The sequence below is a fragment of the Natrix helvetica genome (genome assembly GCF_964273705.1).
Source record: "Natrix helvetica genome assembly, chromosome: 10".
Classification (NCBI taxonomy): Eukaryota; Metazoa; Chordata; class Lepidosauria; order Squamata; family Natricidae; genus Natrix; species Natrix helvetica.
Window position 1 is genome coordinate 14,254,219 of NC_138561.1, and position 27,808 is coordinate 14,282,026.

The 27,808-nt window shown below is 39.5% G+C and overlaps 1 protein-coding gene across 2 annotated transcripts; it reads right to left on the minus strand.

Annotated features, from left to right (window-relative positions):
• On the minus strand, positions 1–27,808 carry TDRD12 (tudor domain containing 12). 2 transcript variants are annotated; one of them, XM_081963702.1, is made up of 32 exons: positions 27,746–27,808; positions 25,909–26,056; positions 25,662–25,817; positions 24,667–24,803; positions 24,126–24,245; positions 23,693–23,748; positions 22,482–22,567; positions 21,867–22,032; positions 20,232–20,314; positions 19,886–19,959; positions 19,264–19,335; positions 18,196–18,253; positions 17,790–17,894; positions 17,430–17,612; positions 16,604–16,760; positions 15,490–15,617; positions 14,704–14,895; positions 12,893–13,021; positions 12,524–12,641; positions 11,490–11,629; positions 11,001–11,221; positions 10,166–10,265; positions 9,588–9,775; positions 8,130–8,340; positions 7,652–7,744; positions 6,463–6,632; positions 4,405–4,589; positions 3,521–3,575; positions 2,471–2,584; positions 2,235–2,388; positions 1,726–1,792; positions 1–1,372 (listed from the first exon to the last, which is right to left on the minus strand). In XM_081963702.1, exons 2-32 carry the CDS (start codon positions 25,930–25,932, stop codon positions 1,257–1,259), a joined length of 3,858 nt encoding a protein of 1,285 aa, XP_081819828.1. In that variant the 5' UTR covers positions 25,933–26,056; positions 27,746–27,808; the 3' UTR covers positions 1–1,256. The 2 variants fall into 2 exon arrangements, with proteins under 2 accessions (XP_081819828.1, XP_081819829.1); XM_081963703.1 differs by having other exon boundaries at positions 25,909–25,989; positions 27,746–27,773.

The following is a 27,808-nucleotide window of genomic DNA, read 5'->3' on the forward strand; positions in this document are numbered from 1 at the left end:
TGGTTATTCATTTTAAATTTTAATGAACACTTCTTTTTTTCTCAGAAAGACAACTAACGGTCAACAGGACCAATATTTATTCAGAGAAGGATCAAGTATCTGACTTATCTGAATGCAGAATTATAAACAGGTTGTTTGTAGATTTGTGCTTCCTTTATTGTTTTGATAAACTTTGCACAGCTATAAAACTAGAACAATTGGATTGTACAGTAATATGTTTTCAGACAACTGGCTTATATATTCTAACATAATTTCTCAACCTTGATAACTTTGCTGGCTGAGGAATTTTGGGAGTTGAAGTCCATACATCTTAAATTTGCCTGGGTTGAGAAACACACTTCTAATGAATGTGGGGTATGTGAAGAATTCCTGAGAATAATAAAAACCTTTGACCTTAGCCCACAAACATATACTACAGCGCTCTATGTCAATAACATTTTGCAAAAGTTACCATTCTGTATAAGTTGCATTTATAATTACAGGTTTTCTGTATTCAGATTTTTCCATGTTAACATTTCAAGAAATTATGTTTTATTTTCTTCCTCTTGAGGAAGAAATATGTGATGCTTTGGTTGACACAGCTGATATATTGCAATACCACAATATATACACCTGAAAGCAAAACCAGGTATTTGAATGTTTTCTGAAACTTAAACACAAAACTTAATATTGTGAAAAAGGAACCAAAAGTTATTCTTTTATAATGTTACATGACTGCTTTACCTCTCACAAAGAATTACCTCATCATATCAATTCGACTGAATTAACATTATCCATTTTAAGCACCCTAAGAACCGAGTTACAATAAAGGATCGGCCTATCCCGTTAGCAGCATGAAGCATTACAAAAACTCTCCGATTATATTGTTTTGTTTTGTTTTTAAAAAAGTAAGATTTAAAAAAAAACCAGCTTTCTTTGAGAAGTGTTTTGGTATAACTGCAACCGAAAAGCAATTTTCAATATTGTATCTGACCTGGTCTAATTGTTAAATTTGATATAACTATCAACTTGTATATCAAATTAAATTTCACTCAAATTTGTTAAGATTCATTTGCAACGAGCATACTTAGAATTATAACCGTCAATAAGCAGCAAATGCGGCACCCCACAGAAGTCCTGTTGTCAACATTTTTAATAAAATGCTGGGGCTGTATCACTATGAAAAAGGTATCTGATGCACTTGCAAGGGGTTTTGCACTATCTATTTTAGATGCTTTAACCTTGTAGGGGATCAAAGTCTAAAGCCCAAGATATAATTAACAAGAGGATGAATCACTCTCTGAATCACTATCTTTTGAAGATTCGTCCTCCTCCTCTTCTTCTTCGTCACATACCTCTATAGGAATCTGATACACTTTCTTAGGACTTGATCCTGATAGAGAAAATCACATTGTTATTATACAAATGGATGAATACAGACTTTTAAAGAATGCATTTATAAGCCAGCTTCCAACTTTACCATGAAATACACAGTGTATTCTGCAAACAGATCCCTGCATTAGTAGTATGCAGGCGTGAACTGGCCCGTCTCTCGATTGAGCTCTATGGGCAAGATACACAGGCTCATGGAAGAGACCCATCCAATCTAATTACAGGCCGTCCTCAACTTACAACCTTTTGCTGTGGATACATGTCTTCTCCCCTGAGCAGTTTGCAAAAAGTACAGAAGTGATTCCCATCCCTTTAGATGTGAAGATACAGGAAATAAAACAGTGAACTGCTTACCTACACGGAACGGGCTTCTTTCCTCATTATCATCCAAGTAATCAAAGTCAAAAGACACATGATGGTTCTGTTGGCAAATATTTTAAACGCCTCATTATATCATGCAAATGCTTTAAAAGGTAAAGGTTCCCCTCGCACATATGTGCTAGTCGTTCCAGACTCTAAGGGGCGGTGCTCATCGCCTTTTCAAAGCCGAAGAGCCAGCGCTGTCCGAAGACATCTCTGTGGTCATGTGGCCGGCGTGACTAACCGCCAAAGGCCCACGGAATGCTGTTATTTTCCCACCAAAGTTGATTCCTATTTTTCTACTTGCATTTTTTACGTGCTTTTGAACGGCTAGGTTGGCAGAAGCTGGGACAAGTAACGGGAGCTCACTCCATTACACAGCATTAGGGATTCAAACTGCCAAATTGACGACATTTCTGATCGACAATCTCAGTGTCTTAGCCACTGAGCCACTGCATCAAATGCTTTATTTTTTATTATTTTTTTTACTATTTACAACTCACTTTCTCTTTTAGCAAGTTGCCCCAAGGTTCCTTCTTCACTTTTACAAGGAGCAGGGTGGGTTCGTTGCCCTTAAGTACGCAGGTTGATTTCTCTCTGAGGATGCTTCTCTGCAGCTCCAGGTCGGCCAAATAAAACTTGCCATTTGCTGAAGCGCTGCACAAATGTTACAATTAAGTTTGTCAGAGAGCGATAAATCCATGCATCGAAAAGGTTTTGTCCATACAAATCAATCTACCTGAAAGTGATCCTCTGTTCAAAAATCCTGCAGTCGTAATTACTGATGTTTTGCAATTTTATCTTCACGACAACAGCATCTTCCTTGTCAAACCATTTAATTGTTGGATGGAAGCTGAAACGTTAAAACAGTGGGTTAAAGTGGAGTTTTAAAATATGAATCCTGCTTATATAGGAAGTTAGATGAGGTACTCATGAAGTAACTTCAGCTTATGAGCAGTGTTTGTTACTCTTCCATGAAATCATCTACATAAAGTTGGTCTATTCTGCCCCTCCCCATCTCCAAATCAGCAAAACAAAGCATCCAACTGAAAAGCTGAATATTTATTCATTGACTGAGTTCTTGGCCATGACCCCAATCCAACAGTTGAACTAAGCTACGGTACCAGTTAGATATGTAATTGCATTTTGCATAGATGTAACTGTTCAAATTTCACATTATAAAACTAAAAATAAATATGCCCTGAAAGAAGATACAGTGCCATTAAGTAGGGCAAAAACATTTTAAGGAAAAAATAATTATGTATTGAAATTGGAAGAGTAAAATAAATATACATACATACATTTAAATCCCATGTGTAGAAAAATAAACATTATTTGAATCCAGAGCCACACAGCTTTGTTAATCCACGATACACATGTGGATATGTAAAAACAAGAAACAATATGGATTATGCCTGAAGCAAAAAAAGAAATCACTTTTGGGGAAGTTGGTGTGTGTGTGTGTGTATGTCTTCGTCTGCTTCCATAATTTTTTCTGGAAATAATTTTGCTGTGATACTGCCTCTCATTTCAAAAAGCATTTTGTAGTTATCTGAAAAATATGTGATTTACATGTCAAATCAGATACTTTCCACTCAATGCTCAAACAACCCTAACTTTGGACTTTCTCTGAGAAGTTTTAAAACTTGGAGATCTTCCAGGAGAATCCCTTCTAAAAGCATCCCTTTGAACCCCAGGACAGACAAGGAAAGAGCAAGAAAAACATTACTCTCCACCCTGCCGTGTAGAACTAAGGCACATATAAGTCCCATCAAATAAAGGTTGATACCATTTAGGCGAAGTCTGTGGATTGTCTTCGTTGTTCTTATTTTGCACCGTTTCATCTACATTAAGAAATCAAACAAGTTAAATTCGCGTGGTATCTCTCTTTACCAGATTTCAATGGACATAAAACTGAACACCATGTTCCAACTGCATTTAATTAATTAGAAAGGTTGTTTCAAGGTAAAGCTATCTCACAGAACAAAAATACTCCTAATCTCAGTGTATTTCAAATGGCAATCATCAGCACTAATATCGCTGAAGCATATTCAAGGACTGAACAGCAAACCACATTTCTCAGAAAGTAGGCCTTGCTGGGTACTAGAAATTTCAAAAACACCGTCATGAAGCAAAAAAAAACCAAGCAAAATTTGCCTATCTTTTTAATTAATCCTCTGTAGTCTTACCATTAGGGATCATAATTTTTCACAGAACATAAAATAATAGGGTTAGAATGGTCCTTGGAGATCTTCTAGACCAGTGGTCACTATCCGGTGGACCGCAGAAAATTATTTGCATTTTTTATATTGCACTAAATACTATTTATCTTTTTAAAAAATTCATATAAGTGGTCCGTGGGATTTAAAATTATGAATTTAGTGGTCCCTGAGGTCTGAAAGATTGGTGACCCCTGTTCTAGACCAACCTCCTGCTCAAGCAGGAGATTCTGTATCTGTTTTTCCTGTTTTTCAGAACAAAACAATAGAACAAAATTCCTCCTACGGATATTTATTATATTCCAGGGGTGTCCAAACTTGGGAACTTTAAGACTTGTGGACTTCAACTCCCAGAATTCCCCAGCCATGCTGGCTGGGGAATTCTGGGAGTTGAAGTCCACAAGTCTTAAAGTTCCCAAGTTTGGACACCCCTGGTTTATTCCATCGTACTTACTACAATGATTTTCTAAAGATACTTGAGAATAACCATCATGAATGATATCTTGGCCGTGTTGCAATTTCTGTACAACGGGCGGGGCCTGTTTATCTGAGGCCTCTGAACTCAGAGTTGCAGGCTTGCAGAGATTCTGTTCAACAAATTCAACCTTCTCCTTTCTTCCATCCGTGGGGGGAGGTGGCCTGAAATGGAGAGAGAATTTCATGGCCAAAAGGATGGATCGACAGTTTTCAGCCAAGAGAAAACCGATTTAGCTTCGAACAATATATATTTTAAAATTCTAAGATCCTTTTATTTTTTCATTTTTGCTAATGCCAAAGCATCACCTGTCTTCTATTTTGTTGCTAGCGACAGGCGAAGGCAGCAACCTAAAAGAGACTCTTTTATCTAATAGGCCAAAAACATTTTGCTAGAAAAGGGTTGGAAGGGGAAGAGCTCATTCTTGATTCTTTGCCACCCTCTAGTGGGTAGTAAGGTTTAGATGTTTGTGGAAAATGTAGGCAGGACTAGAGCTTTCTGGTAGAAAAATGGAAAGGTGGAGCTTTGAGCACCTCTGCTCTGAGAAGGGAGGAAAGATGATTGATAGCAGAAGGTCTCACATCGCATTTTCTCCCTTGATTTGGGTCCACCATACTTTCATTTGTGTGCTCAAAAGAAGTGTTGCTCTCCTCTTTATGAAGTGATATGAAAAGTCTAAGAGCAACACAGGGGAGAAGAGGCTGAGGAGATTTCACAAACTACCTCAAAGCAAAGACTTTAATGAAACAGTTCCCTATAATGTGAGCAAACAAATAAGTCTTTGAAACAGAAGAACAAACAAAGGATGCTTTCAAGTCTAAAGCTATCGTTCCTAAAGTTCTAAAGCTATCAGGGTTCTTGACCTATTAATATATTCAAGTTTCTAGGTTCTATCATATCTCAGGACTTAAAATGGACACCTAACATAAAAAACGTCATCAAAAAAGCACAACAAAGAATGTTCTTTCTGAGTCAATTCAGAAAGCTCAGATGAGCCTGTCATCTGCACCTCCATAACTGTCTGGCTTGGCTCTGCAACCCAACAAGACAGACAGACTTCAACCGATAATTAGAATTGCAGAAAAAACCATTGCTACCAACCTGCCTTCCATTGAGGACCTGTACACTGCATGAGTCAAAGAGAGGGCTGTGAAAATACCTACAGACCCCTTGCATCCTGGACATAAATTGTTTCAACTCCTACCCTCAAAACGACACTATAGGGCACTGCACACCAGAACAACTAGACACAAGGACAGTTTTTCCCCGAATGCCATCACTCTGCTTAACAACTAATTCCCACAACACTGTCAAAATATTCACTAAGGCTGCATTACTATTATTCTCCTCCTCCTTCCTAGTACCTATCTCTTCCCACTTATGACTATAACCATGTTGCTTGTATCTTTCAATTTATGTATATTGTTTTTATTTGTTTCCTAGTACGTTTGGATTGCTTATTAGTAACCTATGACTATCACTAAGTATTGTATCTTTTTATTCTTGATGAATGTATTTTATTCTCCTTATGTACCCTGACAGCATATACACCAAAGACAGATTCCTCGTGTGTTCAATCACACTTGGCCAATAAAGAATTCTATTCTATTCTTATAAAATAAAAATGCCCTTTGATGTTTTCTTCACACAAGGACTGTGCTTGTTATTATGCCGGCCAAGGTGTGTGCCACCAACGGTGGGTGGCTGGTAGGAAACCCATAGCTGTATTTGCAGAGCTGGGGGAGTGCCGTATCCTTACTCCTTTGTGTCTGGAGTAACCTAATGTCAACCATGCATTCAAGGGACTACTTATTTCCTGAAACAGACAGATCCACATACATCAGAGCTATAAATATCCAACTTAACTTCATGAATTTTACCCTTCTTCCTACTTCCCACAATCATTAGAATATTATAGGACATGAAACTATATACCAACATAGTTCTTTAACCAGAATGTTCTCAACATGATTCAGTTTAATCATCATCCAGTTTTGAGTGCATGCAGCCAGGAATTATCCATAAAATATATCTTACAATGTAGGTGCCTCTTTTTTCTCATGGGGCATTTCAGTCTCATTAAATAATTTCTCAAGTTCCTGTATATGCTCAGGATTGTCTACTCCCAATCCAGTAGATAGGATTTCAGAGCGAATATTATATTCGTTGATTGAAGTTTTCAGGTCTTGAAGTTTAGTGACTCGAATCTAAAATTTAAAATGACAAACAAGTGACATTTATTCTTTTGCAGACTTCTTCTTCTTTGCGGCTCCAAACGGTTGCTTGATTCTTGCTCCTACTTATGACCACAATCTCATCCTTTTATTGTTTTATCCATTCTCTTAGAAGATGGTCATCAACCAAGACTGCATTTTAAATTTTGGACATTTCTAAACCCAGTCAGATCTTACTGTCCTTCTCTTGGTTCTAAGATTTAAGCTTCAAGTAGATGTAAAAAACAAAACAAAAAGAAAGCAAAATTTTGTCGAAAATTAGAATTACAAGGTACTGATCACATCTATTACCCAGAAGAAACTACCTGTTCACTCTAATTTCAAAACCTGGGAGTACTTTCAGAACAGGTACCTGACTTATAACCATTCATTAAGTGATTTGTTTGAAGTTACAGCAACACTGATAAAAGTGACTTGCAACCAGTCCTTGCACTTATAATTACTGCAGCATCCCACCCTCCCATCAATGGGATCGAAATTTGGGTGTGCTTGGCAACCATCCCATATTTACAACGTTCCAGAGTCACGTGGTTGCCATTTGTGACCTTCCCAGCTGTCTTCCAACAAGCAAAGTCGATAGGAGAAGCTGGATTTCCTCAACAATCACTTGATTCATTCAATGGCAACTGCAGTGGTTCACTTCCACGTGGCCAAAGGGGGAAAAAAAAGTTGTAAAATCATTGCGTTAGCAATGGAAATTCTGGCCCCAATTCTGGTCATAAGTCGAGGGCTACATCTATTACAGATAGTCCTCGACTTACAACAGTTCGGTTAGCGACTGTTCAAAGTTACAACAGCACTAAAAAACGGGACAACCGCAGTGATTCACTTAACAAATGGGGCAAGAAAAGTCGTAAAACGGGGCAAAGTCCGTGTAACAAGTGTTTCACTTAACAATGTAAATTTTGGGGCTCAATTGTGGTCATACCTCGAAGACTACCTGCATTTTCAAAGAAAGGAAATAAGGAACAGTTGAATTCTGCATTACATACCACTGGATCTACCCAAATTGTATTTCCCAAGATAAGTGCTATTTTTGCTTCATGAGGTTTCCCTCTGATTTTGTCATTAATGTGTCTAGATACCTAAACAAAAAACAAAGACAATCTTCAGAAAAGAGACAATGTTCCTTTTCAATGACTACAGCATTCTTTTTAAGAGAAGCTTACCGAAGGAGTGTAGCGTAGCCTAGGGCAAGCAATTATACGAATAGGTGCCTATTAAATACATTAATTAACTAACTCATAAAGATTGAGTGCATCCCATTGTTTGGCACAATGAAAGAATTAAAACTAAATTTTAGGAGGGGGATTTGTTGTTTCTTGTTTAAAATCAGGCATTAGGCACTAGTTAGCGTGATAGTTCATCCAAACATCTGGAGAAGATTATATTTGGGATTATTAAGAAAAAAATACTGTTTGCAAAGACCAAAAAACTAAATGAAACCAACTCCAAATTTTGGGAACTTACTTTTGGGTGCCATTCTGCTTCATTATCAATGGGTTTAACCCTACAAACGATGAATTCCACAGCCTGAGGAGGCAGCGTTCGAAAGTGTTCCGGTAAACTAAGCAAGTGATGATTTTGAACAGAGCCAGTCCTTCCTTCATCTATGTACTTGATGTGGACGTTGTAAAGCACACTGGGGGCTTCTTTTTGCTCCACGTCTAGCGCTTGGACCCTTTAAGAGAACGCGGGGAAAGGGCACCAGGAAATTCCAACTATTAAAACATACACATTAGCCTTTTATGTACTTGTACAACCTACCAGAGTGTGTAATTCAGTGCAACAAATAAACTGTGCATTCAGTTCATATTCCCTATGCTTACGATCATCTTTGGCCAGTCAAGATTCTAATGCTCAAACTCCCCTGTTTGGGGAGATAACTTTCTTCTTCTTGTGCGATATCTGTCATCGGACGTTGGTGATCATGTTGGCGATGTTATTTTTATCAACAGCCGCACCAAAATGTGCTGTTGAGTTTTGTCCAAACCAGTCAAACCTTAGGTTTGAAGCCATGATGTTCTTCTTCTGCCTGGACCTCATTTGCCTTCAATCTTTCCTTGGAGGATTAAGTGAAGCATGCCGTATTTTTCTGGGTACTGTATCACATGCCCAAAATATTCTAGCTTTCACTTCTTTGTGGTTTTGATGATTTCCCTTGGCTTCCCCAGTCGGCTTGGAGCAGAATTTCCTATAGCCCACAAGGAGGTTGGCTATCCCTGCACAGCGCCTACATATGGTCCCTTTGTTACCCTAGCAGTAACAGAATTAGGCAAAACAGACACCCCACAACAGACCAAGAGTGAGTCTAAGGGCACAGTGCTGTTCAGAGAAACAGCCTTGTCCACTTCTATTTCTAATTTAGACTATCACTCTACCAGTCATTACACAGAGAATCCTGATTGTGTCCATTCATTTAATGACCGTTGTGGAAATTGTAGTAGTGCTAAAAAAATATATGGAGGTACACCTGGTCGCTGAAGTTCCAGCCATTGCACACACACACACACACGGATTGGAATCTGGGTGCTCTGCTCACAATTGTGACGTTGCAGGGAGCTTCAGTCACATGATCACTATTTGCAACCTGGCCATCTTCCTACAAGCAAAGTCTATGGGGAAGCTGGAAGGGAAATTTGCAAATTGCTCCGGTAAGTTTCGCCTGCTTTCTCTCTGCAGCTTCTACCTGTCCTCCTGCAACTGCATCAGTTCTACCCTGGCCTCCCGCAGCCTGTGGCACCCCTCCCCTCCCCCGAGTCCTTATCTAGGACTCCTGCACCTCTTAACACTCGTCACATTTTGAAATTATGATCGCAGCTGGGACTGCTGTTGCCACCTGGTGTGGTCCTTTGGCACTGTGCTTTATGACTGCATTGCTTGGTGACAGCTAAATTAATTTATTTCTACATGCCACAAGTAGCCTACCTGTGGAAAGAATTTTCTTCCCGCAGTCCATACACTGCCAGTTTTTCCACCTTGTCAACCGGGGTACAATTATTTGATTCCTGATAATAATCCTTTAGCTCTGTCTCAAGAGTTGTGTAGGGATTACCCCATTTCCCTACCACACGGCCTAAGTAGTTTGTGGCATCCACAATAAAAAGAGGCAGTATCTGAAAATAGAAAATGCACGTAAAAATTTCCTGGAAGTCAACAAAGGAAGATTTCTATCAGTAATTATTATTTACTGTAAATGCCCATTAAAAATGCATCTGTTTTAACTGTTTTCTCACCGTTCTCTTTCTTATACAAGGATTTTTTTGGCGGGGGAGGGGAGCTGGCACCCAAAGAATAGGAAAATGAAGCAATTCTGCAAGATCTTCCCAAATAATATTAAGACATGGTGCAGTTGGGATGACATCCAGCTGCGGAGAGAGGCATAGTGGGATCAAGACGACCCAGCAGGAAAAGTGTTTTCTGTGAGAAAGTTGGAACAAGCTTCCTGTTCTGATCCACAAGGCTATTTTAAATATTTAGAAACGGAAGGTGTTTTACGGACTCACTGTTATAATTCCACCTGTTTGCAGAGCTTCGTCAACTGCTTTTGAAGGCACATCAATTTGAAGGTTAATGCGATGGCGATCGGGACAGCGTTTCTTATTTCTGTATGATCGTAAGGAGACAGAATTAAAATAACAAATGAATACTAGGGTAGCAATTCCAAAAGATTGCACTGTTTGGAATCACAGAATAAAGCAAGCAGTTACGGAAGAGGAATCTATACAATCACTGCTCGCATGGAGAACGCAGGGGCAGAAACATCTACAAAACGATCATTTACAAACCTGTCACTGGAGCAACACAGATTGCTATGATGAATAAATCAAAGGTTCTGTAAATCCCAAATGAGAGACACAAAGAGGGTGTCCCTGCATTCCGGAATGATTCACTAAAGGAATCAAGCAAAAGGCTCCATCGTGGTGATTCAGCACATGTTTTGTATGGAGCCTTGTCCAATGTGAAAGATCAGATGTAGCTGCGACAAATCCATGATTTGATGCTGCTCTTCTCCATTCCTTCACAAGTTGTTTTGATAAAAAGCCAAATTTTATACTTCTTTCCTCTGTTACTTGAATGGATCAAGTGTTTCACATCGTCAAAGGATAATATAATGTGGACAGCAGCCAGAACAAGTCTCCGAAACTCCTCTCCTTAGATTACTTTCTGTATGTTTTGCTAAGTTATACCACTATAGCAGGAGAACGACCTGCTACACCTAACATGTATTAATATATTAATATTTATATATATGTATGTGTATGTATGTATGTATGTATGTCCATGACCTGGATGTCCAAGAATCTCCAAAGACCTAAAATGGCCTTGGCATTTCCTTACTTGCATGTTCCGTAGGACTTAATGGAAGAACACATTGGCTGCCTGCTTCTCTTTTCCTCTTTGGCTTCCAACACTCCCCTGGTAAAGTTGTACAAGTCAGAGGGGATGAAGGCTTCGGCCCGTTTCAAATAATGCAACACTCCAACTACATGGCAGGCATTTTTCTCTGTCAAGAGCAAGATGGATTTGGCTTTGCTCTGTTCTTTTCCCAGTGATGGACTCTTTGCAAGGAAGGGGGAAAAATGTCGGAAGGAGAGAAGAAGAGAGTGTTACATTGTGGGTTGGACAGAAGATTCCAGGCATAAATTAAAAATCTTTTTTAAAAATAATAATTAATAAGTAGAATTACTGGTAGAGCGAGAGGCTCAATGGCCACTGAAGGGTGCATTAGAGAGAAAAGAGGGAAAGGGGCAGGTGAGAACGTTTCTATTTTGAAATTGCAGAACTGTACGTCATGCTGACAAACAATTTATTAGGCTTAACTCAGACCTTTTCTACTGAATTCTGGAAGTTGGCGGAGAGGCCATGTAGGCGGGCACCAAAGATTCTTGGAGTTGGCGGAAAGCTGAAATGAATGACACGGGTTGCGTCCGTAAATTTTACAGCTGTCGTGCAGTCATCTGTTAAAACTGGAAACAAAAACCAGAAGATCCATAATGCAAAAGCCTCTTTTTACTTGCTGTCAAAAACGGAAAAGAAAATCCATATTTCTAGATATGTCTAGCTCACTTTATAATCATCACAAACCCTACAGGATTTTGTAAGCTTAGTTCTAACGTAAGGATTCATCTCGCCTCCTGATTCTAAAATTAAAGGAGTGTTCCTGTATAGTAGCTTTCAGACTAATAATTAGTTACTTGGGAGGAAACTACAAATCAGACAAACCACATCCTTTATAGGCAGGGACTAACCACCTGGAACAGGTAGACAAGATGGGTTAATAGAAGCATCGAGAATAAATACTGTTCTTACTAATTCATTTCTTGTTTTTTATTATACGATTAACTCCAGCCCTGAGGTTTAACGAGACAATCATAGCTGATCACAATCGAACTGACGCTGATCTTAATCTAAAATTGAAAAATCAATATACATAAAAATAGATGTACTGTATGTGTGTGTGTTCCAACATAACTCTGGAACGCGAGCAATTTCAACCAAACTTGGTACACAGATGTCTTACTCTCTGGAGACAAATACTGTGGGGATAATACCCCCCCCTGGGGGGGGTGTTCCTGTTAAGATGCAGCCTGTTGTGCCTTAAAATGGCTTCTACTGTACTGCCATAAAATGGCTTTTATTTTACAAAGCAGTGGAGTTGCCATGGTAATGGCTTCACTGTACTCCACAAGGGGGCTCCCTCCACCATTAGAAATTACATTTGGTCCGGTCATTTTCCTCCTATAAATAAATATTTGGACAAAGCCAGGTTATTGGCTAGTGCTTTATAAATTAGTCAATCAAACCATAAGTACGGAGCTAAATAATTGTTTTTTGAGAAAGAGCCTAGAGAAGATACTTACCCAATACAACATGGGTTCCAGGGCTGATGGTTTTGTTCCACTGCTCTACAATATAATCAGAATGAAATCCAATTCCCGGGTTCATTTTCAAGCAAAAGAGTGAAATGCTTTCTACTGCCTGATCGTAAAAATGAGGATGCAATCATGTCACATAACATGTTTTAAGCTCAGTTGACAGAAAATAACTGAGTCATATAATGCGATTCATTTATTTGGGTCGGGGAAGATGGGAGAGTCCATCCATTATTGCTTAGTTATCTATGACAGTTCCCTGAACGAACCGTGCTTAACATCTTTTCTTAACTTTGTTTAAATGTGGGGTCTAAAGCAGGGGCATCCAACCTTGGCAATTTTTAAGGAAGGAGATACCTTGTATACCATGTCTCTTTCTTCCAGAGAACCTGTAAAAATCATAGTCTTTTGAGCATCGGTAGGGGTAAAATCTAATGTTTGAAGTAGAGTAGAGATCCGGTCACACTCAAGGCAGAGCTGTACAACCTGAAATTACATATTATTCAGATGTGTTAGAATGGAAATCGTTCCTCATTTTAAAAACGCCTTTGAGCAAGTGATTTAGTGATGCAAACCTAACCCCTTCAGGATTATTTTCCTAAGCAGAAATCCACAATATTTTGTTATACACAGTCAAGGATCAAAAGATAGAAATCCCCAATGGTTCAGCTGACACTCAATTTGATCCTTTGTTCTGAGAGGACAATGCAGGTAAGTCCTCGACTTAACAACTGCCATTGAGCCTAAAACTTCTGTTGATAAGTGAAACATTTGCTAAGTGACTTTTGCCCCATTTTTTTATTTTTCTTGTCACAGTTCTTAAGTGAATCACTGCAGTTGTTAAGTTAGGAACACGGTTGTTAAATGAATTTGGCTTCTACGTTCTCTTCGATTGTCAGGACGCAAAAGGGGATCACATGACCCCAGGACACTGCAACCGTCATAAATATGAATCAGTTGCCAAGCATCTGAATTTGGATCACATGAGCTTGGGGATGCTGCAACAGTCATAAGGGTGAAAAACAATCATAAGTCACTGTTTTCAGTGCTGTTGTAACTTTGCACGGTCACTAACTGAATGGCTGTAAGTCAAGGGCTACCAGTAATGAATTTTAGAGATGCCATAACATATTTTCTTTCACAGAGGAAACTTTTCCCACCTGGATAGTCTTATATGCCATGAGCTGAGCAGCACAGAAATGTGATCATTTTTATGATTTAATTTGTATGCTTTTACCTGGATAACCAACACTCCAGAAGACAGGCTTAAGATACAGAAGGATCTTGACAACCTTGAACATTGGGCACTATCTAATAAAATGAAATTCAATGGTGAAAAGAGTAAGGTTCTACATTTAGGCAACAAAAACGAAATGCACAGGTACAGTGTAGGTGGTACCTTGCTCAATAGTAGTAACTGTGAGAGGGATCTTGGAGTCCTAGTGGACAACCATTTAAATATGAGCCAGCTGTGTGCAGCAGCTGCCAAAAAAGCCAACACAGTTCTAGGCTGCATCAACAGAGGGATAGAATCAAGATCATATGGAGTGTTAATACTACTTTATATTGCCTTGGTAAGTCCACACTTGGAATACGGCATTCAGTTTTGGTCGCAACAATGTAGAAAAGATGTGGAGACTCTAGAAAGAGTGCAGAGAAGAGCAACAAAGATGATTAGGGGGCTGGAGGCTAAAACAGATGAAGAATGGTTGCAGGAACTGGGTATGTCTAGGGGAGACGTGATAACAGTGTTCCAATATCTCAGGGGTTGCCACAAAGAAGAGGGAGTCAAACTATTCTCCAAGGCACCTGAGGATAGAACAAGAAGCAATGGATGAAAACTAATCAAGGAGAGAAGCAACTTAGAACTGAGAAGAAATTTCCTGAGAGTTAGAACAATGAATCAGTGGAACAGCTTGCCTCCAGAAGTTGTGAATGCCCCAACACTGGAAGTCTTTAAGATGTTGGATAGCCATTTGTCTGAAATGGTATAGGGTTTCCTGCCTAGGCAGGGGGTTGGACTAGAAGACCTCCAAGGTCCCTTCCAACTCTGCTATTGTATTGTATTACCTACTAAGAGCCATCTCAAGAAGCTGCCTTTGGTGCATTCGCCAAATCAAAACCTGCTATTATATAGACATAAAAAAAGATATAAAAAAACCTTTTACCTGTTGCACTTTCCCATATATGGCAGCTTCCTCCATGGAGGTGATTACAATATATGGGTCATTCATGAATTCTTTTGTTAAAACTTCTACGTTTTTGTCCCAGTGGTTTCCAACAGCAACGATTTGCTGAGGTGCAAACTCCTTTTCTTCAACGCTCAAGTTAGATTTGTAGTATTGTAAAATAGTAAGTATCTGTAAACAGGGATTAAAGCTTCGTCATGATCTTCTGTCTTTCCAACACAGAATTGCTATACAGGAGATTTATGAATAGAAGTGACAGGACAAGAAAGTAACTTCCTACTAGCTGCTCTTTTGAAATGAATTAGGATTATGATTTATGTATTGCTACGTAGATCCATACTTGTTCTGTTTTTCTTTCCTTTCCATTCCATCCCATCAAGTTCAAGCTCTCTGCGCCCCAATGAAATGTTTTATTTATAGGGAGTAGCATAAAAACACAGCTGATTTTTTTGGGGGGGGGGGGCAGAGGGGAAAAATATTTTCTTCCACTTAAGAGCTGTGGTGGCGCAGTGGTTAGAGTGCAGTACTGCAGACTACTTCTGCTGACTGCCAGCAGTTCAAATCTCACCAGGCTCAGGGTTGACTCAGCCTTCCATCCTTCCGAGGTGGGTATAATGAGGACCCAGATTGTTGGGGGCCAATAGGCTGACTTTATAAACTGCTTAGAGAGGGCTGTAAAGCACCGTGAAGCGGTATATAAGTCTAAGTGGTCTTGCTATTATTCCTTCATCAGAGGCCAAAACGTGCTTTCGAACCCAAACTCACCTGCTCCTTTGCGTCAGAGAACAAGACATCAACCTCATCAAACACCAGATGACACAACCTAAGGAAGAGTAAACTATGATGCTCGAGCAGCCGCAAAAAGCTCGGTGGGGTTGTTACCACGATTTCACCTGTCAAATGAAAAGGAACGCATCACTGGTACGAGCTCATTGGCTTCGAAAGGGAAAATAAAACATTATTAACTTAATGGCTCAAATACACTGACACTAACTGGTATCTCTGAAGGGCACTCTAGCCTGGAGAAAATGGGAAATCTGAGGTAATTTGTTATGCTTTACGGCTTATAGTTATGTCTTAGAGCTGAGGTGGCACAGTGGTTAGAGTGCGGCACTGTAGGCTACTTCAGCTAACTGCAGTTCGGCAGTTCGATTCTCAGCAGGCTCAAGGCTGACTCAGCCTTCCATCCTTCCGAGGTGGGTAAAAATGAGGACCCAGATTGTTGGGGGCAAGAAGCTGACTCTGTAAGCCGCTTAGAGAGGGCTGTAAAAGCGGTATATAAATCTAAGCGCTAATGCTTTTACAAACCTCATTACCTGAAACGAAGGAAGCTTTCATTCGTTTGGGCTATCGATATGGATAATCCTCAGTCACCACCACAAGGGAGCCCAAAGTTTCTGTTGCTAAGCAAGACAGTTGTTGCCTCTAATGTTCCCTTTCTTGCCACAGTTAAGTGAATCACTGCCGGCTGTTAAGTTAGTAACACGGTTGCTAAGCAAATCTAACTTCCCCATTGACTTTGCTTGTCAGGTTGCAAAAGGGGGATCACATGACCCTGGGAGGCTGCGACGGTTGTAAATATGAACTGATTGCCAAACATCCAAATTCTGATCACGTGACTTTGGGGATGCTGCAATGGTCGTAAGTGTGAAAAACGTCCATAAGTCACTTTATTCAGTGATGTTGCAACTTTGAATGGTCGCTCAATAAACTACTGTAAGTCGATGACTGTCTGTAGTTACAGTTAAAACATTTTAAGAGGCAACAGCGTTATTCTAAAATTCTACGCCTCATGCTTGGGACTGCCTTCGCATTTTTGTCATGACTTTATCTGCTCATTCCTTCCCGTGGGCAATACAATTAATCAAGTTTTGCTTACATCCTCTTGGAATTCTTACACTCTTGATTTCTTCCTTATTCATTCCCAGGAAAAGCAACATTGGGTAGAGAGGCCTGGAGCAATGGCTGTACGTTTTCAGGAGCTCAAATACCAGTTCTGCTTTCTTCTGGCCAGGGCATATGATTAATGCTACTGGCTACATATACAAAACATTATACAGAGATGGATCAGACATAGGTAGATCAGACCTCTTAAAAAAGTAAGTTGATTAGCCATTACAAACAATACAAATTTGTGCAGAGACCCAAACATTTTACAATGAGTTAAGACACAGCATTTTTTAAAATTTATTGCTATCTTTAAATCACTGTCACCTTTCCAAAATCATGATTCCTTCTACATAAAGAATCTATATATATAAAAACGTGCGTGTGTGTGTTCCAACATAACTCTGGACTCTCTGGAAACAAACACTGTGGGGGTAAGACACCCCTAACACCCCTCGGGGTGTGTGTTCTGTTAAGATACAGCCTGTTGTGGCTTAAAATGGCTTCTACTGTACTGCCATAAAATGGCTTATACTGTACAACGCAGCAAAGTTGCCATGGTAATGGCTTCACAGTCATTCACAAGGGAGCTCTCTGTAGTAAGGGGGGAAATCCAACATTAGAAATTACATTTGGTCCAGACATTACCCCCCTATAAATAAATACCAACACCGTGTTATCAACTAGTTTCATTAAAAAAAAATGCATGTTCAAAAATGCAATAGGACTAGGAACAATAATAACCTAACTGTAGCCCATTTTAAGTATTTGTCAGTAGTTAAGGCAATTGTGAAGCATTAATTGAATATTTCACTTACACCCTGTCTAGCTGATAACGATATGTAGCAATTTCTTGACTGCAAAAATGTAATGATTGGCAGAAGATATGAAAGTGGGTTACTTTCGGAAGAGATAATAAGCGAATCATATCCACGTGCAATTGCAGGCCAGGAATAAGACTGTACATGATTAGGTCCTTGGAATTGCTTTCTTAAAAGCTCCTTTCAGAAAAGAAACACAGAATAATTGGATAGAGTTAGACTTTGCTTGCAAGAAACAGAACAGAACACTTAATTTAACCAAGTGTAATTAGGCATAAAGGAAATTTTCTCTGGTGCAGCTCTCAATGTACTTGCAAAGTACATTGCAAGTAATAACAATCATAATAATGATAATACCTTTTTTAAAGCTGGAAACAGAGGTGCGGTTTCAAGAGATGAACATGGTTCAATTTTATTACTCAGCACAACAGGAAGACATGTAGTGATATTCAGCTTCAGCTCCTAAAAAGAAAGCAATGAAAGACTAAAAGGCCATATGCAACTTTCTTAGTGTTCAACCTGACACAAATGTTTTCTAGCTTGTTTAGTTTATTTTTCTTCATAAAATAAACAAAAGCACCCATGAAGGCAAATATACGTGTCCCAGGATAATTGGATCTTGCAACATCCAAGAAACTTCTAAGAATATGTATATCTGAAGCTTCAGTGCCTTCATTAAAACATTTCTCATTTCAGAAAGATATTACTTTGTTCACACAAATTAAAACATTAAAAGTTAAAATCTACTTGTTGCTTCAATTACCTCAGTTTCTTGTCCGGTGGCAATTTTCAGAGGATCAGGGTTTAAAAACTGTAGAAGCCTGAAAACACACAAGTTGACTTTTCAAGTATCCGTTAAAAGTTCATTCATCCAGCCTTCGTTTTTCTCTAAGCTTTACAAAGAGTTGAGGGCCAAATATAAAACTTCTTGCTGTTTTGGGCTGAAGGATTAACATTTCCTGGTTCATTTACTTAACAAATTTTGGGCCCAAGTCTCAGCAATCCAAATCCCAAATTAGAATTTTTCTTTTAAACTAATGATAGATGTTATAAACAGATTTATTCAGCTATTAAAACACATCCAGTCCCCTGACAATGTAACTTTTTTTGTTTACCACATTTAATTCCTTATATTAAAAAATTTGTGGTAGGAACTGAACTGCTGTTTAGCAACAATTTATATTGTTTGAAATAAACAGGACATGGATCACCCCACGGCTTGAGGATTAACCCCAATACTCCAGTTCAGTATACTTTTCCAGTAGTTTAATATCCGAAAAATATAATTAACAAAGGTATTGATCAACTCACCATTAAGAAGCACGTTTATTTATTTATTTAAACTGGTAAGTTTTCTATTTTTTTCATGGATAAATTTCACTACTTCTCTTGATTTTGGAAAGGCTCAAGAAACATTTGTATGCCTTCTGGTTACTTTCTGAGCCTCTCCAAGGAATAATTCAGAGAAAAAGGTGTACCTTTTCCCAAGTGTAATGGAGTACAAAATATTGCTTTTCTGAAATTCAGGGAGCTCAATTTTTTTTTTGAAGCATGTCGTATCTTTGCGGTCAAGATTGTGCTGTTGTGGGAAAATTAAGAATTGCTGGCAATCACACATTTCAGCTAAATATTAAGGCCAGCTCAAATTAGAGTCTCCTAGTTTGTAATAACAAGCCAACTTCGTTTTTCCCAACAGTGTCCTTTCCTGAAACACACAGAATCAGACCTATTTCAAGGAAGAGCTGTAAATGCGCCTGCCTGTTCTTTATACAAAGCACATTAATTGCTTGGACTTCATAAATATTGGCTGTCGTGATGAGAAAAAGCTTACTTCACCCCAAGGTTCTTTTCGTGGAGATCGTTCTCCTCTTCCTGGATTTTGGTACTTGGGTTAGGCGAGTTGCTAAAATGAAGCACAACTGTTTGAGAAAATCTTAGCAAGATCTGTAAACGTAACGGCCGAGAGATTGCACGCAAGAATCAGGAACCTTTCTAAATTCTGAGAGTCTTATTCTCCCTGAAAAACAGCATGGGGAGAAGTGGATATGTGTCCTCTGCTCACAGGATTGGGTTTTTTTTTTTTTGGGGGGGGGGGGGGGGATCCCAGCTAATTATGAAAAATGCAAATAGAAACAGACCTGAGTATTTTACGGCTGCTGGGCCACATCTGGCCATTTGGTTGTCTGGACTATGTGAGGGCAATTGGAAATTATAAACCAAATCCAGGAGCAGCCACTCTGTGAGGGGATACGGGCTCGTCCACCCACCACCATCTTGGTTGAAGCAAGGCCTTGTGGGTGAGTGGGCGCCCACGCCCTCCACAATAGCCCTGGTTACTCATTCATTTTGCTCAAGAATTTCAACCAACTATTTTCTATGGTTTTTTAAAAAAGAAAATAGTATTTTACCAGTAGTGAAACATAAAAAACGAAATACAAAAATTTAAAATATACCTGACTGTTTGCGTGTCTGTTGGTACAGAAAAAGTTATTCCTTGCTTCAAAGTGGAAACAGGTACCATTATATCCTAAGCAGGAAAATAAAGGAATCTTATATTTTTAAACAGGGCCATGTCTATGTTTGTTAACTGAATGCATTTCACTACAGAATAAAAAGCAAGATACTTGGGATCATATTTCTCAAAGCAGCTAAATACTAGATATGTGCGATCATCTCCTGCATAACCTGTATATGTTTATTTAGAATAAACCATTCAAATTTTGAATGGACCCCCCCCTCCCAATCCAGCAATGCTTGAAATTTAAAAACCAAGAAAAAAAGGATGTATTTAGTACTTACAGGCTGTTTTGTTTTATGTAAGTTAGTTTCTGGGAAATGTGTAAACTCTGCTTTCTCAGAATTATCACAAATAGGAGCAGCACCTAAAAGAAACGTACAAGTGACTTTTTACTAAAACGCTTAAAAATATATCTTCTGAAGGCCATGCCCTAGAAATAAAATAATAAAAAATAAAAATAAAATAAAGTACACTTTTCATTTATACAAACACCCATCTCGTATAGGGACTCTGGGTGTATAGAGTATAGAATATAGAATATAGCACACTCTAGAACTCCCAATTTTGGTTTAGTAGTAAATGGTGGTCTAATTCAGTGTCCAATGAACCAAAGTATGCCCCTTCATTTTTCCTCTCTTTTTGATTGGGAATAATTTATGGCAGATACTTGAGTGCAGGGATGTCAAACTGGATTTCTTCCAGGGCTGGATCAGCATTGTAGTTCTCCCCCGCAAGCCGACCAATGCGGAGGGAGGAGAGACAGGATGAACACTTCCTTCAGCACCCTGTCAGCCAGAACGTGGCGTGTGGCGGGCGTACACAGGGCCCCATGCACCCCATTTTGGCTGGCAGGGTGCTGGAGGCCATCCAGGTAGAAAACGGGGTATGGGCTCCCCCACGTGAGACTCCCTGCACCCCGTTTTGGCTGCCAAAGGCACCGCAGGTCGGTCCTTTGCTATTTCCAGGCCAGATTTACGCACCGTAAATCCGGCCAGTGGGCTTTGAGTTTGACATCCCCGCTCCAGTGTAGGCTATAAACATTGGGACAACTCCAAGCACCTGTCATTTATCTTTCTGTGTTTTGCTATTTTTTTTTTAACAACTCCGCAGCAAAACATTGAAGCAGCCAGGAAGAAATCAGCCACCTTCACATGGTTTCCTGCAGCTTCTTCAGCCCTGAAAGGCACAGTGCCAGCGCCTCCTTCACCTCCCGGACTCATTGCCCTCCCGGTTTCATCCCTGCTACTGCATTCTAACCACAAAACATTGGAATAGCCTGCTAGCTAGCCCATTTCTCGTAGTTGGGCCATCCTGCATCTAGAGTGCAGGCAGAGTGTGTTCCAAAAGAGGCTTCATCTCAGCTGCTCTCACCACTCACCTACCTTTTTCCCTCCAAAAAGAGGCTGAAAATCTGGGTGCGTCTTGTACACCGAATACAGCATTTTTTTGCCCCCCTGAAACTCCGCCCCCTTCACCAAAATGGCAGTGCAGAGCCTTTAGGAGCCTTGCAGAGTGCTCCTGGAGGCTGGGGAGGGCAGAAATGAGCGAAAAACAGGCCGTTATTTTGCTCAATACTGCCCCCCGTCCCAGAGCATTCTATAAGCCTCCTAAAGGCTATGCATGCATTTTTTTTGACAAAAACAGGTCCGTTTTCACAAAAAAACAGACCGTATTTTTGCTCATTTGGGGGGGGGGAGGGAACACCCCCCCAGTAGTACTCTACAATCCTCCTAAAGGCCATTTATGCCTTTTTAAAAAAAAAAAAACAATGGGCCTGTTTTCACGAAAAAAGGGCCATTTTTGAAAGGTCTTCAGAGTGCAAAAACTTTTTTTTTCATTTGCCTCTTCAAAATCCTGGCGCGTCTTATACTCAAAAAAATATGATATTACTTGAGGGACCGATTTCTCATGCTTACCCATCTCAGAAATCTTAGGTTCTCGCAGTAATGTTGGCCACAGTAGCATTACAGGATTCTTCTCCTCTGAAAGACATTTGGCCCCTTCTGAACCTCGTTTCTGGTTTGTTTTACTGAGTTCATAGCAAGCAAAGTTCTTTGCAACAAGATCATCGTTCACACACACCTGGGACAAAAGCAATGTTTTGCATATGAAGGTTAAAGAGGAGGATAAATTAAAATACACCAGAGGTTTCAAGGTTATATATTAGGAATGACATAATTAAGTAATGAGGCATTTCTAGCGTTTAAGGAGTTTTGTCAAAATAGGAATATCACATTAAGAGCAGCAGAAATGGGCACTGCAATATTAATCTGAACTGTATTAATTGTCTTCTAGTTGTTTTAACAGCTGCAGCTGTGGGTCTTTGTATGAAGAACTTTGAAAACAGATTTTTAGACCTCAATTCACAGAGCAACGCTAAGTAATGTAATTCTATTCAAATACTGCAGCACAAACCTGACTATAAGCACAGCGTAGAAGAGTGTATTGTTTTCTACTCTGCTGCACAGGATTAACATGGCCAGCAAGCCAACACTCAATTTAAAAGATTGTATGTAATTTGTAAATATTACCTTTTCATCACTTATTGTGACATAAAGATAGACAGCAAAATTATCCTCTTCAACAGCACATAACTTGGCCTCCACTTGAGTGGCTGCTATGATTAAAATGAGGCTTATTAGATTACCATAGCAGTGTTTTTTTAAAAAAAATATCAGTTCTTTATACTGGACATTGACCAAAGTACAAGCAGTTCTCGACTTACAACCGACCTTTCATTAACAACCATTTGAAGTTATGATGGCATTGAAACAAGTGTTTTATGACTGGTCCTTGAAGTTATGACTGTCACGGCGTTCCCGGGTTACTGATTGTGTTTCGGGAACTTGGCAACCCGCATGTACAGGCAGTCCTTGACTTACGACCACAATTGAGCCCAACATTTCTGTTGTTGAGTGGGTTTTGCCCCATTTTACGACCTTTCTTGCCACAGTTGTCTGAAGTTTCACTGCAGTTCATAAGTTAGTAACCTAGTAAAGTGAATCCGGGCTTCCCCATTGACTTTGCTTGTCAGAAGGATGCAAAAGGAGATCACATGACCTTGGGCCATAAATATGAGCCAGCTTCCCAGCAGCTGAATTTTGATCACATGATCATGGAGTCACAAAGGTCATAACTGTGAAAAACAGCCATTAAGTCACATTTTTCAATGCAGTTGAAACTTTGAACAGTTACTAAACGAACTGCTGTAAGTGAAACACTACCTGTACTTACAATGGTTGTAGGCCATGGGGACTGAGGAGGAGGGGGGAGTTTATGAGGTATTAATTTGTGTCCAAAATATATATTTGCTTGCTTATCTATGGAGATTCTCAGTCATCCAGGTCATAGTTGTCCCAAAGGTGCTTTTTTTTCCCAAGAGGCAACTGGACTTTCGGGTTTTTATTTGAAGGCGTTTCACTTCCCATCCAAGAAGCTTCTTCAGCTCTTCAGAACAGAAGCAGCTTCTTGGATCAGAAGCGAAACATCTTCAAAGAAAAACCAGAAAGTCCAGTTGCCTCTTGGGGAAATAAAAGCACCTTTGGGACATTTACTTGCTTAGATTTAAAAAGAGAAATGGATGTTGCTACAAAGATGAATTCTGTACAACTCTCCATTTACAAATATACGTCTCCTAAATGCATTATTTCATGACAATTTTATAAAATAGACAATAAAATATGACAATATAAATCGTCATATAACTGAAATTATACAAGAGGCTATTCTAGTTTTTCTTTACCATTCAGGAGGTTTTGGAAGTACTGGATAGCTGCAACATCCCATGTGTTAGCAGGCCTAGAAAGAAACACGAGGCTTTTTAAATGTATTATACTACAGCAAAATAAACAGGAAACATACAAAACTCCGGCAAATGGCATTTGCACAAGCAGGTATAAAACAATCAAATTCTGTTGACTGTAAAGTTGTTTTTTATTGATTTATTTTCATCCCACCTTTATTATTTTTATAAACAATCCACGGCAGTAAAGATACCTAATACTCTTCCTCCTATTTCCCCCCAACCCAACCCCACTACCCCTGTGAGGAGAGTTTGGCTAAGAGACAGGGACTGGCCCAAAGTCATCCAGCAGTTATGCAGGAAAGATCCTCTCTGAAGTTAGTGGAAGGACTTCTTAGAATATTTAACATCATCTCTCAGCAGCCGTACTTACACTATCTCTGCGTTGTCATTGTTATAGTTGACACGTAGTGTAACGGGTTTGACGCAGTACAACCTAAACTTTGTAGCTCTATAAGGCAGTCTCATAAATGATTTTACGACCACGCAGATCCTGAAAGAAAATAGATTTCACAACACACAAAGTTCTACCAATAATTTTCATAGATTTGGTGCTCAAAACTGCAGATTATAACTTCTATTTACAAAAAAGCGCTGCTGCTTTATAGCCAAAACCAGATAGTGACCTGAAAAATGAGCATAAACTTGTATTCTTCAAACCCTTCCGACAAATCTATTTCTGTTCTCATTTCTTAAATTTACAAACCAGTCAACCCAAGTTTTCTAAAAAATCCTAGGCTTTAAATGAATCCAAAAATGTCCAACTATGCCTATATTAATTTATCAGCTGGATCAAACCAATACAGCAGGGCCATTGCCCATATCATTGGGCAGATAGGTAACATTATGACCAAAATGTTTCAATTCTTGGTCCAATCCTTTGCTGGATGATTTTACAGATTATAAACACATACTTTTTAGTGTTCACGGGAACAGTTTTGGCATAGTCCACAAGGAAACATTCTGCAATGTAATAATCCGTATACGATATGATTGAATTCACAACAGCTCTGCACCAAGATTTCAGTTCCTCACAGTAAACAGCACAAACCTAAGAAAGATATGTAAATAAATGTTCAATGTTATACAATCTAGGTTGTTTTTTGATAACAGATAATTGGCAGAGTAAATACATGTGTAATGGAATATATGTCAGACAGGAATTGGAGATTTCTATATTCTTCCACAGATATTTAAATTATTTATTTAAATCATCTTCTATAAATGCAGTCTCTGCAAGCGTTAATCCATTGGTTGCAACAGAAATGGATTTACTGGCTTGTCATACGACCTGATCATGGGGTGAGAAAACATGAGTGTCCCCAAATCACTCAGCTGGCTTTCATACCAAAATCAATTATTTAAATATTATTCTAGCATAAGAATTTTGCAAAAGATACACCTATTTCCTTGTTTTCTATCCAAGGTTGACACAGTACAATGCATTTTCCACTGTCATAAAAAGCAAATCTTACACCTAATATTAACAAGTCTAACTTTTTAATATTTTCTTTCCTCCACCACCAGAAAAGCTTTCTTAGCCCTTATCTTACCACCTCACTAAGTCATTGCTATGATCAAAGATTCCAGAATTATTTGTCCAATATTTATTATTACAAATGCACTTGACACTGCATCTCAGTATTTTTGGAAGGCTTATTATCTTTAAACATATAAACAACAGGAAGGAAGGAAGGAAGGAAGGAAGGAAGGAAGGAAGGAAGGAGGAAGGAGGGAGGGAGGAAGAAAGGAAAGAAGGAGGAAGGAAGGAGGAAGAAAGGAAGGAAGGAAGGAAGGAGGGAAGGTGGGAGGGAGGGAGGGAGGGAGGGAGGGAGGGAGGGAGGAAGGAAGGAAGGTAGGTTCATCTTTCTCCCAGATATAGCCAAACAAATCAGATTGAGGAAATCACCTGTCCCTCTTCTAGCGCAAAGGGCTTGGCATCCACACATCGATAATGTTTGTTATAGAATTGATTCATTTCAGTCTGAAGTGTTTCGTATTCCATTTCATTGTCTACAAATTTTCTGTCTATTATGTAGACCCAAAAGCAATCTGGATTTTCAATCTAAGTAAGTATGACAAAACCCATATTAAAACACATTCACATAGCCCCAAATGTATTTTTTAAAAAATATACGGAATGTTAATCACAATACCTTCAGTATTATGACTTCAATCATTTTTTCCCTCCAATGATTTTTTTCCTCTAAGGAGAATTGCAAGCTTTATCAGCACTTCTGAAAATGCAACAGATCATCAATCAAACTTTCACCAAATGAAAATATTGCTGAAGTAATTCTGAAGCTGAAATGACCAAGACACAATTTTAGAAAACGCGTACATAAAATCTCAATAAGTCTTGAAAAAAGGGACAAAAAGAGAAACTAGAATAACTTCAACAGTTCCGGTGGTAGGGTCCTCTAAATCTATTTGATATAAACTCAAACAGGACACCTGAAGCTGGCCTTAACCAGTGGCCTCCAACCTTTTGGGCATCAGGGATCCGTTCCGTGGAGGGGACATGTTTTCATATGTTGCCTAAATCCCATCGATGGAGCTTCATTTGTTTGTGCGGCCCAGTTTCTTGCATGCCGTGGACGGGTGCTGGTTCATTGCATGAGGGTTGGGGAACCCCTGGTGTAAACCACTACACACAGTGGGTTTGCTCATACCTCATTCTAAGCTAACACCTCCCCCTCTCAAAAGCACATTATGACTTAACATAATAAACCAAGCCATTTGGCTATTAGCCATGATTTACAGTTTAGTTTGAAATTACAAGGGCATTTGCAATTTATTTTGCAAGACATGACTAACAAAATAATGGCTTGAAATTACAATCGAATTGTGATTTATTCTGCAAGGCATATTAACAAAACAATGGTTTCACAGATACAAAAACTGCCAATAAAATAAACGTGAGCATCTATTGACAGAATTGCAACATAAATTGTTAACCCGTCTTGTCAGCAGTGCAAATGGATTTCTCAATTTGAGCCTGTGTTTCCTAGGTGGGCAACTTGTAGTCCCAGATTCCTTTTACGCTAGACCTGCCTTTAATCACACCTGCTAACAGCCAGCGGCATCCTTTTTCTGCCATTTTGAAATGAGAAAGTTTTTTTTTAAAAAAAAACGTCAATCTTGTAGCATTTATCACTGCAAATGCAGCTCCAATTCTGTGTTAAATAAAAAGTGTTCACTTCACAATACTCTTCAGCTGGCCCTTGCAGCTCCTTCCCCCTCCAAATAGATACAGCTCTTCCCAAATTTTTAAGCTGCTTTTTTTTCTTTCCAAGGAATTTCATTTCCCCATTTCACTTACAGCTGTTCAGATCTGGGGTGCGTGGGGGGGAAAGTGCTATCCAGAAATGGCACCAGGTGAGATTCCAGAGAATCCAGAACAGAGGGCTAATTGGAAAATCAGGGAAATAAAATATTTTTAAAAATGGAATGAAATTACAATAAAGCAAAGGAACACCCCGGGAATCCAGAGCAGGCAGCTAGTGGGAAATCAAGAAAAATAAATTTAAATGAAAGGCAAAATTTAAATGAAAAGTCAAAGAGCCAAGTTACTTCCTTCCCAAGAGTGATGCCAATTGGACGGCTCCCACGTTTTAACAATTAAAATAAGTAAATGCCACCAAGTGTGTAGGATTTAGGAGATACCTTTACCACTCTTTTAAAATCATGCGTTTAATACGACGGAGGCTGATTTGGGGGTTTTAAATCCTTTATCTGAGACGGGAACCTCCCTGGGCTGAAGACCAACCGACACACCAATTGTATTATTATCATTATCGCCTTCCCACCCACCACCATCACTACTCCCCCCACTCCCCAAGCAAGCGCAGCCTAGACGCAGGCTTTTAACCTAAGAGGGGGCGACTTGCCGGGAGACAACGGCCAATTTGCCGCCCGACCCGCCGCGCCTTCCTCGGATACTCCCTCCCCTCCCCGCACGAGGCTCCCGCCAAAGGCGCCATTCGAACCCACCCGCGCATGCTCACTTGCTCCCTCCGTGCCGACGCGGCCTGACCCACGCCCACTTATCCCGTC